The 12,241-nt window shown below is 37.7% G+C and overlaps 1 protein-coding gene and 1 pseudogene across 1 annotated transcript in view; both read right to left on the bottom strand.

Moving 5' to 3' along the window:
• The window catches only part of LOC102954174 (olfactory receptor 56A4-like), a 136,982-nt gene that overhangs the window by 33,039 nt on the left and 91,702 nt on the right, over window positions 1-12,241 (bottom strand). The window contains exon 7 of the mRNA XM_042959034.1: window positions 11,791-11,919. Coding sequence (XP_042814968.1) covers window positions 11,791-11,919 — 129 coding nt within the window. The remainder of the gene's footprint in view (window positions 1-11,790; window positions 11,920-12,241) is intronic.
• On the bottom strand, window positions 486-2,204 carry LOC102953883 (annotated as a pseudogene).

A 12,241-nucleotide genomic window follows, 5' to 3' on the forward strand; every position in this document is an offset into this window, starting at 1 on the left:
GTATAGGCGGGAAATAGATATCCAGAAGGACAAACCACAAGCAAAGGAGAGTAAGGTAGAGGTCAGGTATCCAGCATCAATTGCACTTGAAGGGGAATTTCTGTAGAAGGAACCTGGGCTTTGGAGTCTGGATTTTGATCTCTGCCATTTTCCAGATAATGTGGTCTTTAGCAGTTTCCAATCTTAAAAAGCATCATTTTTTTCTACTATGTAAAAAGGAAGTAATGACACCTGCAGAAATGTTGTGAAGATTAAATTTACTTACATAAAATTGCCTGGGCTCAACACAATTAAGGAATCTCAGTTTCTTCCTGTTGCCTACCTTCACCAAAATCAGGTGAAGAGAGGAATGGAAGAAATCTGGGTCAGTTATGAAGTGAGCTTCAGAGTATATAGTAAATACTCATCAAGCTTTTTTCCAATACACTGTCTAGGCAAAATCACTGAGGAGAAGGAAGAAAAGAAATTAGATCTATTTCATATATTCACATCCCTGTCTCCATCAATTTCTTAATTCCTTGTTTTATCTCTTTGATCTGAACCTCATAAACAATAGGGTTCAAGGCAGGGGGTATGAGGTGATGAAGGACATTGAGCAGGATGAGGATGTCCATGGGGACCCTCTTTCTGGACATGTTTGTCAACACCACAACCAGCAGAATGGTGCTGAAGAACAGGATGAGGATGAAATGAGAGTCACATGCGTTCAGGTCTTTGACAGCAGCCCCCTCAGCCTTGAACCTAAGCACAGCTCTTAAGATGAAGGTATAGGAGAAGATGAGGATGAAATCTGAGCCTATTAACGTCCAACCAGCCACAAATTGGTAGATGCCGTTAAGGGTGAAACTGTCACAGGAGAGCCTGGACACAGACAAGTTGGCACAGATTCAGTTCTCAATGACATTTTCCCACAGTAATGGAGGTGGGAAGAGAGAATAGGAATAGGTACAGTGAGTAGGGCATTTCGTGTGATTATGAAGAAATTAGCCTTGGCCACAAATTGGTCAGTGATTATGGAAGGATATTGTAGTGGGTGGCAGATAGCCATGGAGCGATCATAGGCCATGACCCTGAATGTGCAGGACTCCATGGGGAGGAAGCTGTTCATGATAAACATCTGGAGGAAGCAGGCCGAAAAGCTGATGGACCTGAGGTCAAACAGAAGATGGCCAGGACCTCGGGGATGACAGTCAGGCAGAGCATGATGTCCAGCAGGGAAAGCAGGCTGAGCAGGCGGTACATGGGCTCGTGCAGAGATGCCTCCAGCAAGGTAGTGGTCAACAGGGTGGCGTTGGCCCCCATGGCCAGGAGAAAAAGGAGGCTGAGGGGCAGGGACAGCCAGTGCTGCCAACTCCGGTAGTTAGGGAAGCAGATGAGGAGGAATTCAGAGGCTGGAGCAGTGGAGTAGTTGCTGGGTGATGCCATGGAATGAATCTGGAGCTGAGGTTTTTCTGGACTCTTTGTATGGGCAGATACAAGAAGCAATTTTTTTTAGTCCACTTCAAAAGTGTGCCTCTTACTCTTTAGGCAGCTAGTGATATATAGGAGACTCTTCTTGAATAGGCAAATCCCAATCAATATCATAAAGAGAGACTGGTGAGACTCAACAAATAAAAGCTATGGTCTACGAAGGAAAAGGAATCAGTGAATAAACTAAGATTTGAAAGGTGAATAGTGATAAGGAATAACCTCACAACATTAAAAATGTGCAACAAATTACGTCAGTATGATACCAGTGTAAGAAAATAAAATGTTAATAGTATAAAAAAGGCCAAAAGCACATCTAGTTTTTACAATTATCTAGTGTACGATGAGGGTGGCATCAAACCTATGGTGGAGAAAAATATCCTTCAATAGGCGTTTTTGAGATAATTATTGGCATTGATGTGGGATGGAAAACCTTTAATTACCTGCTCACCTACTACCATATCCAATATGATTTTGGATTGATAATTTTGTTGTATCCCCTCCACAAACTCATGGTATACTAGAAGAAAATAGAATGTCAAATTGATTAAGCCAGTCCTTTGCTAAAACCCCAATCTATTTGAATACAACAACTCACCTTTCAGCATCTGTACCTGATCATCCCAAGTGGTCTTAGAATAAGCCTAAAGTAACAGAAATGGCTGCTTTTACTATATTGTTACCAACTTTAAATGAGACCTCAATGCTTCCTGTCCATCCTAAAAAACTTTCCTGATCAACTTTCCCTTCTTCCAAAACCTTTTTCAAAACTTCTTCATTCTGTTCAAACCTCAAACTCTACTTCTTCTCTTAAAAGATGACATCAACCACTACCTTGCAGAGAAAAAAGGTGTGCAATGAGATTTTTCTTCAACTTCCCAAGATAAAACTTACCAACCTATTTGCACATTCTCCCATCCTTTCCTTATTTCCCCCCATTGATATAGAATCTGCCCATACTCAATGCATCAAACCTTCCACTTCCTACACTGAATCGCAGCCCTTCTAGCCTTGCAATTACACTATCAATTGTTCCCTAATTTGGGGTCATATTTCCTTCTTCAGTGGATCTGCCTTGTCTTTCAAACATTCTCCAGTATCTTTCATTTTTAAAAATAAAAATAAAAAGGCTCTTTATTTCCTTCCAGCTATTTTTCCATCTCCCTCCCTTCACACCCAAATTTCTTCCAAGCACTGCCACACTCACTGTCTCCAGTTCTCACCTCACATCCATTCTACAGTTCACATCAGCATGGCCTCCTTCTCCATTAGTTCCACAAAATGCCTCTCAAAAAGATCACCTGTTGGGGTGACTGGGTGGCTCAGCTGATTAAGTACCCAACTCTTGCTTTCAGTTCAGGTCATAATCTCACAGCCCTTGAGAGGGAACCTCCTGTTGGGTTCTATGCTGACAGTGGAGAGACTGCTTAGTATTCTCCCTCCCCCTCTCTCCCTGCCCCTCCTCCATGCTCTCTCTTTCTCTCTCTCAATAGATAAATAAACTTTTTAAAAAATCATCTGTCGATTCTAAATCTTGCTAAAGCAATGGACCAGATCCTCTTCCTGACATACTCCATTTGGTTTTGTTTGCATCACAATCTCCTGGTTTATCTCACACTCTTGGTGTCTTCATTTTCTCTTACATGTGTTTTTTTATCCACCACTTTGACATCGGTTTTAAGGTTCAGTCCTGAGTTCTCTTTGATTTTCTTCTCTCCTCCGTGCTAATCTCTTCTACCCTGTCTTCCATTTCTTTTTTCCATATGCTCAATTACCATCTCCATGTTGATGATTACTAAATTATATATCTTGCCTACACCTCCTAAATGCCTACTCGATATATCAACTTGCATCTTTCACAGATATCCAAAATTCACCAACTCTAAAATTAATTTACCATTTTTCTTCCAAGCCTGGTTGTCTAGCATCTCTTCTCTCAGTGAATAGCATATGTGTATGGGCTATTCCACAACTCATAGGCTAGAAACCATCTTGAACATATCCTTCACCTATACTTCCCATTACAAACCCACCACCAAAACCTGTCAAATATGCCTTTTAATTAGCTCTCGGATCTACATCTCCATCACCACTGTCACCAGCCAAAAAAAACAGTATCATTGTCTCTTGAGTGAAATTTACTGGAATTGCCTCTTAATGCATTCTAGGTTTCATTATAAAACCCTTCTCTACATTGAAATCAGAGAAATATCTTCAAATATAAATATTATCTTGCCACTCATCAGCTTAAAATATGCTATTGGCTTCTCATTGTTAATAGGCAAAAAACACAAAATCCTTAACTTTATTAGATACAAGTTCATGAGAGAAGAAACCATGTCTGTTGATGTTTTTCATCACTATATGTACAGTGTATAGGTAGATTCCTTTATAGGTGCTCATAGTTACTTGAATAAATTATTTAATAAATAAGAAAATGAATGAATGAATGAATGAATGAATGAATATATCATTTGCCTCCTTTCCCATTTTCCAGTCTAATCTGATCTCTCTCTCTCTCTTCTGAGGCTTCCAGAGCCCCAGCCACACTGTCCTTTTTTTCAGATCTTCAAATATAACATGCACTTTCTTCTCCCACTTCTCTTGGAAGACTGTGCATCCCATGTTTCCACACATACATCCCTTTACTTTTTTCCATCCTTAATATCTCAGTTTGAATATTCCATTCTCTGGGAGGTTTTCTCTAATCCTCTCCAGACAAAACCAAGCTCTCCTATTTTATGTTCTCACAGCACTTTGTACCCCCTCAACACAGTTGATGTGTATGTAATAATTTGGTTAAATACTCCTTCCCCCAAGTCCAGTTAGACATTTCATGCCATGACAGTAGAGACCATGTTCACCAGTTGGCGCAGTACTTGGCATGAAGTGGTGCCAAATAATATTTGTAGAATAAATTAATTGTTAGTTTTATGAGCAGAGTGATGGAGGGACACAAAATAAAATTTCCTAAATCAGCCTGAGACGAAAAGTTTGGAAGCCTTCACAAAGTTACTAACATCTTAGCTGAGCTTTGATGGATCTGGAAAACTTAGATGTGCACCAAAACTGTGGGCAGTGTATTTAAGGCATATGAAATGGGTTGTGTAAAAGCATGGAAATAAGTTGAGGAATTTCAGGGGGAGATCCTATGAAATATTTAATTTGACTGGAGCCAAGAGGGTGGGAAGTTGAAAGAAAGAGCAGAAAATGATGTTGGGGCGGTGGGGGAGAAAAGCAGATCATGATAGACCTTTTCTATGCTAAGGAATTTAGAATTAATCTTACATATAAAGAGACTATATACACACACACACACACACACACACACACACACACATAAAGAGAATATAAAGAAATATTTTCATTAGTGGAGAGAAGTGACTGGGTATGGACTATAGGAAGTTCACTTTGGATACAATGCTATGGATTATTTGAGTAAGTAGAGACAGTAGCAGCAAAAAGAATGGAAGCCACAATATCTCTGATGAGAAGTGTTGTCTGAAGAAAGTTTGAGCACTGAGGATGGGAAGAAGTGGCATATTCCCATGGTAATATAGACAGTTATGAAAGAGACAGTAGGTGAAAAGCCTAGAATTTTCTGACTTGAATAAATAGAATCACCAAGATGTGAAACACAGGAGAATTAGCAGGTTTTGTGTGTATGAGTATATATCAATACTGAGGTGTTTACAATTCTATATAGAGAATTATCTTAGACTGTTGGAAATGAGCAGTTTGAACAAATTAGAAGGATCTTATCCTAAGATATAAATTCAAAAAAAATTATATACCTGAAGTAGTCAGAATAGCATAAGGCTGAGATTGAAACCTTGGAAAATGGCAATTGCAAGGGTGAAAAAATAAAAAAGGGCCATAGAAGGAGGGTCTGGAAAAGTATGAAGAAAATCAGAACAATATGATGATCTAAGAAAAATTGGGGAGAGAATTTTAAGTAATGTATGGCCAACATACGGCAGAAGTTCAATAACATGAAAATATGAATAACCATTAAATTTTATGGTGACCTGGACAAGAGTAGTTCATTGGACTGGTGGAACAGAACTCAGAAGGAAGGGCAATGAAATTAATAAGTGAGGAAGTGTAAATAGGGAGGGTTGACTATACAGCTAAGAGCCTCATTTCAAGTTTGTAAGTGAAGAAAAAAGCAAGACAGGAATGAAACATACTGTAGCATGCTTAATTGTTTAGAGAAAGGTTAAAATTCAGAAAGAAAGTAAGATAACAAGTAGTTTATTGAGAAGGCAATTTTATTACCATTATTATCATTTTTCTCTATAACACTTAACATATAGGTTTTGTACCTATTTGTCTCCCTCCACCCCCTGTGAAGTAACTAAGGATAGACAAGGTACACTTTTGTATTTATACACACCAAATTCCTCTAACACCCCACAGACTCTTAATAAAAATCTACTGAAACGATTTTTGAATTATTGGGCTTTGGTGTTCTACGTTAATGGAAAATTTCAAGGAGGGAAAATAAAAGGGGAGATTTAGGAGAGTTTCAGTGTGCTAAGGAGGACACTGAGGAATGGAAGGGAGAAGTCCTGATCAATACCACTAATGGTGGTCACTGAGGGGGCAGGGCAAGGCACAAAATGCATGTGGGAATTCAGGGACTTCTGCATGCCACTCTTTACAGGTGTGCCTCAAGAGCCTGCTCCTTGGTTAATGGTAAAACCCTGGGCTAGGTATCTGACATAAGAAACCTTTTGCCTTTGCCTCAATACAAACACAAAACAACTCTATTGCTCCTAACATGCTGGTAAGAATTTTCTTGAATTTCCTCGGTCTGATCATTACTAAAGGCCTTTGAGAAGAAGCATAAACAGGTGTGAAGATTATGTCAAACAATGCTAGAAGAGGACAAAGTGCTAAGAAAGGCACTCAATAGGGATGAGAAAATAGGATATAGAGAGGATAAGAGTCAAGGAGGAGAGGAAAGACTGGTAGAGGGTGACAGATTTTGTATGGATAGGTTGGTAATGATCAGACTATCGAGATCCAATTCAGTCTGTCCTATCCCCTCTTGGCCCTGGAACTTACAGAAGTTATAAAGGATGAGTCCTTTGTGATATATCAGCTGTATTGGTAAACGTGTAAACGTGCTGGAATTTTGCTGAATACATCTGAAGAGTTTTATGAGTTCCTATTCCACTCCTACCCTCTCTTTTTTGGACCCAGCTGGGAAAAGATGGCTTGGGAAGCAGAGACTTAGGGGATGAAGAGCTGAGTCCTTTGGGACCTGTCTTATGGTACTCCTGCAGGTACAGAGTTGGGGTGTGAAGAATGGAGTGGTTTGAAATTAAGGTAAGAACTTGTCCAGAGGCCAATGATCTGGTGCACAAACCTGACATGCAAACATGGTCAAAAACTATAAGAAAAGAGGCTATAGAACAACCCCTTTTATTATAATTCTAAAGTTTTGAATGACATTTCTGAGTGACCTAAACTGTTTAAGTTCTTTTTTGTTATTTTTTTAATGTTTATTTATATTTGAGAGAGAGAGAGAGAGAGGAAGGGAGGGGCAGAGAGAGACAGAGACAGAATCCGAAGCAGACTCTAGGCTCTGAGCTGCCAGCACAGAGCCCAATGAGGGGCTCAAGCTCATGAGCTGTGAGATCATGACCTGAGCCAAAGTCGGGCACTCAACCAACTGAGCCACCCAGGCAATCCATAAACTATTTAAGTTCTTTTATATTTTTTCTCATTTAATCATCTCCCTTAGATATGAATGAGCAACTCTGAAGTAGGAACTATTATCCCCACTGGGTACGGGATAAATGGAAAGATGAAGCCTTGCCCAAACTCACTGCAGTTAGCCTACATTCAGAGCCACATCAATCTGATTCCAATATCTGTGTTCTAAATGACTCTTATCTACTGTCTCCACTATACTGATGAATATGACCATAGGTATTAATATCCTAAACAAAATCCTAGCAAGTTGAGTTTAGTAAACTTAACATTTTTTTAACTGACAACTATATTTATCTTTTGAAGAATGCAAGGAGAGTTCAGTATAAGGAAATCTGTCAACCTAACACATCAAGATTCTGGATAAGATCATGGGGATAAAACCATTCAAGATTTGAACCCTAGCTCTGGCATTTGCTATTTGTGTGACCCATTCATTAAACAACTACTAACTACCACCTATGCTCCACAAACTGTATTAGGCACTGTATACAATGGTGAATAAGGCAAACATGGTTCCAGTCCTCACCAAGAGTTCATTCTAATTATGTGCTTGTTAAAAGAAAACAGGCAACTTTAAATGTACTTATTTGAATAATTTCTAAGATATATTGTTAAGTAAGGAAGAGGCAAAAACTTCAGAGAATGAACTTGTGTACAAAATAATTCTAATGCTATACAAAGAATACATATAAATAAATGTATAATATATACATACTTTATTATATATATTCTTATATATAATATATATATTCTTATATATAATATATATCCTTATATATAATATATATATATTCTTACATTATATATATATATATATATATATATATATATATGTGTGTGTGTGTGTGTGTGTGTATAATATTCAAATTACCTCTGGAAGGATAAACAAGAATCTTGTAAGAACAGTTGCTTCTGGGAAAGAAAATTGTGTGCTTGGCAGACAAGAATAGAATGGTGTCTCAGAGATTGCTGGTTGTTTACCCAATGCCCCTATTCTTCCTTAGTATCAAAAAACATAATTTTATTTGGGTACCCATCTATACTGCTAAAATACTCTACCTCTCAGATTCTCAGATTCTGAATGTTAGTAGATGTCCTTTGGTGGGGTTTCCAAGAAGACTCTTTAATGTGAACTCAGTTGAGAAACAAAGGTCATTAGCCCTCACTCCTTTCCCATGGAACAGGCACAGGATTGACACCTGAATTTCCAGCTTAAACCATCAGCAACTATTTTTTTTAATGTTTACTTACTTTTGAGAGACAGACAGACAGAGTGACTGTGTGTGTGAGCTGGGGAAGGGGCAGAGAGAGGGAGACACAGAATCCAAAGCAGGCTTCAGGCTCTGCACTGTCAGCACAGAGCCCAATGCAGGGCTCGAACTCACAAACCGCAAAATCATGACCTGAGCTGAAGTCGGATGCTTAACAGACTGAGCCACCCAGGTACCCCAAACCATCAGCAATTTTGAGGATGAAAGTCAGATTCTAAGTATGATAAAGAAGTAAGAGAGAAACTGGTGAAGCTGTGGTTCCAGCCTTGGATGTCTATCTCTGAAACTCTTCTACATGAAAGGAAAAAAAATCGTAATTTGGTGGTCACTATTATTTGGAGCTTCTACTATATGCAGTCAGAAATATACTAACTGAAATGGAGAATGAATTTCTTTTACTGAATATTCTTTTTAAGGTTTAAAATTTTGAATCACATACAAACACTATTTTTAATTAAATATTTTTAAAAGTCTTTCCTTTTGACCATACAGATAAAAGTATAAAACAAAGAAATGCCAAAAGTTTTGGTAATTATACAAAATAAAGTATACAAAATCCTATCATGTACCATCATAGAGCATTACCATGGTAGCATTAGTTTAGGTAATGCAAATCAAAAAAGTCTTAGCAAAAAGAGGTATGAATAAGAAGGAAAACAGGGTAGAAGCAGAAAAGTCAGGCAGAAGACCATTACCTGGTCCAGGTAAGACATGGTAGTGGCATGGACCATATTGGTAGCAGAGGAAATGACTTTGAATAAACAAATTTTGGAAGAATAGTCAAGTCAATATACTTATGATGAATTAGAACTGAAGTATTTAATGTAGAAATCAAATATAAATCTTAGAATTCTGTCCTGGACAACTTGGTGAATATGGGCTCATTTACTGTAATGATATCACACATTTAAGATTTCTGGGTATTGAAATTACATCTGACGTTTCTAATAATAAATTTAATGTGAAATCTGTAAGTTCATTTCAGGGATTTTTTTCCTAGCAAATTTCAGTCTTTCACAGAGGAAACAGATATTTAAACAGAATTTAGTTTTTTTTTAAACAACTTCAATGGAAGGAGCAAACAAAGGAGGTTATATTATTTCCAAGAGTGTAGTTAAATGATGGGCTATAGAATCTAAGCTAGACAAAAAATAAAGTCAGGACAAGAAAGGGATGAAAGATAGCATGAAGGGGATTCAACCAATGGCTTGTGACTCTTGATGTCCAACAATTGTGACTGTCCTAAGGAGAGTCGAAAATTTGAGCCCAAAGGTAGAAGGTGATAGTCAGAAGGTAGATGTTTCAAATCTGTATTTTAGAGGTGGATCAACCACAAAAATGAGATGTCAAAATTGAAGGTTTAAACAAAAAAGGGTTAAGTTTTGAGTACAGGTTGAGGTAAGTCCTCAAATATTTCATTTTCCCAGCAATGAAAATCCATTGAAAAATAAATATATATAAAGTAATTGATAATTACAGGAGATACATATGGTATAGTTACTTAAATAAAGGATACCTCTGAGAGGAATTTAGGAAAGGCTTAGACTTCAAGCAAAGAATATGTTCAAGAGAGAAATAATTTGAGATGTGAATATTTATCCCATATGATCTCCCACTGATTTTAGACAAACAATTTAGTTAGGTAATAAATATTTAATTTCCCTATTGCCTCATCTGATCTACCTATAAACATAATTCACCTGGAAGCTACCTTACATTAGAAAATGGGCAGAAACTTATTCTCCTAGTGCCCTTTATAAATTTGTTTGGGATTGGTGTAATTGTAGCAGTCTGGAGCTTCCTGTGGGTTTATATTGCACAGGAGGATTGGGTCCATCTGAAATAGATACAATGAGAACAAAGAGCTAACCACTCAGCTGGCAAGCAGGGTGTGAGCTGTTTCTGATGGGAACCCAATAACATCGATCTATTCACTTGTGCTGGGAAGTATGCACCTGGAACACAATAGGGCCATGCAAAGATAGCACCGGAACAAACTGATGGCCAAAACTGAAATTCAAAAGAGATGCTACAATCAAGCCAATGAAAAGTGAAAGAACTGCTTTGTAGTTCCCAGTCCTCCCACCCTTATGTTTTACTGGTTCTCCACAAGTTCCTAACTGGTGACCTTTAAATGTGTCCCTGAATTCACTGACTTCTTACATTTCTTTTCTACTGACATAAACTGACAGTTTTTCTCCTCAATCTGATACTCATCCTTTGAATTCTCACTCTGAACAATATAGCCCACCAATGGCAGTTTTTAATTTTTCCTCTGATTATGAAATAATATACTGACATTATAACATTCAAATCGTGTAATACTGTCTACCATTTAATGTCCAGCAAAATGTCACCCATTAGAAATAACTGGTATTTACAATCTACTGTGTATATTTCACCTGTGTTTCTATGTGTATATTAAGATCATATACATGTAAATGATATTATCCCATATCAATTTAACTCGCATACATGAGCCTGTTATAAACTCTGTGTTATATCCATGCTTTCGTCCTAGGCACAATCATTTGATATACAATGAGTTTGTAGTATGGTTTATTATCTGGTAAGGTGTGACAAATCTTTTTAAAAATTCTCTTCCATTTGGTGAAATTTTAACTTGCATATATATTTTACATTTCAGAATAACTGTACCAAACATCCTCTGAAAATCTTTGCTGGAATGTTTCTTGAAATTGCATTGACCCTATAAGTTAATTTGAAAACAAGCATCTTTTGTTTTTAACTTTATTTATTTACTTTGAGAGAAAGAGAGAGCGTGAGCAAGCAGGGGAGGGGCAGAGAAAGGGAGAGAGAGAGAATCCGAAGTAGGCTCTGCACTGTCAGTGCGGAACCTGATACGGGGCTCGAACCCACGAATCATGAGATCATGACCTGAGCCGAAGCCAAGAGTCGGACAATTAACTGACTGAACCATGCTGACACCCCTGAAAACAGACATCTTTAAAATGTTCATGTGTCTTTCATTTACATGGTTTATCTCAACACTTAATCAGGTCTTCACTGTAATACTTTAAGCATAATTTTAAAATAGCATTCTTGTGTATTTAAAGATGCCAATTTCTATAAGTTAATAAGTTTTCTATTACATAAATGGCGGATGATGTCTATTATTTCTAGATTATTTTTGTTGGTATAAAGACAACTATTGATTTTTTTACAGTTTATTATATCTAAACATCTTATTGAACATATAACTACTTCTAAAACTCTATTAAGTTTACTGATTATATCACATAAAAATAATTACAGTTGAACCATTTTTACTCTGATCCTTAAAACGCTTCTTTCTTCCTTGACTTACTGTGTTGGTCAGGATGTTCTCTTTCACACTGAACAGTAACAGTGATGAGGGCAGGGTATTCAGCTGTGTTCTTCTAGGGGCACTGCCTTTGCCAATGGGAGTTGTCTTCTCCAAGGTTTTGCTCTCCCCCTGGGCAAACCCCCATCCAAAGATGAGTTGATGAGAGAATAAAAGGGTCTGGCACACAAGTCTCATAGTTTCCACACATGCATGTTAGAGAGCCCTCTGTAGATCTTTGGGAATTCTCTTTCTATGCAGTTCTCTCTGCACTAATACTCTACCCTGTGAACTCTAGATACTTTGGCCTTCCCTGATTCCCATGTCCTTTTCCTGAATACAGAAAGACTACCAGACTACACCTAAGTTCACCCTTTCTTCAAAATGGCTTGGAATCTCTCTCCAATAAGCTGTAACAATCTTTGTCCAATAAACAGGACATTTGTTTCCTATC

Source organism: Panthera tigris, chromosome D1 (assembly GCF_018350195.1).
Source record: "Panthera tigris isolate Pti1 chromosome D1, P.tigris_Pti1_mat1.1, whole genome shotgun sequence".
Lineage (NCBI taxonomy): Eukaryota > Metazoa > Chordata > Mammalia > Carnivora > Felidae > Panthera > Panthera tigris.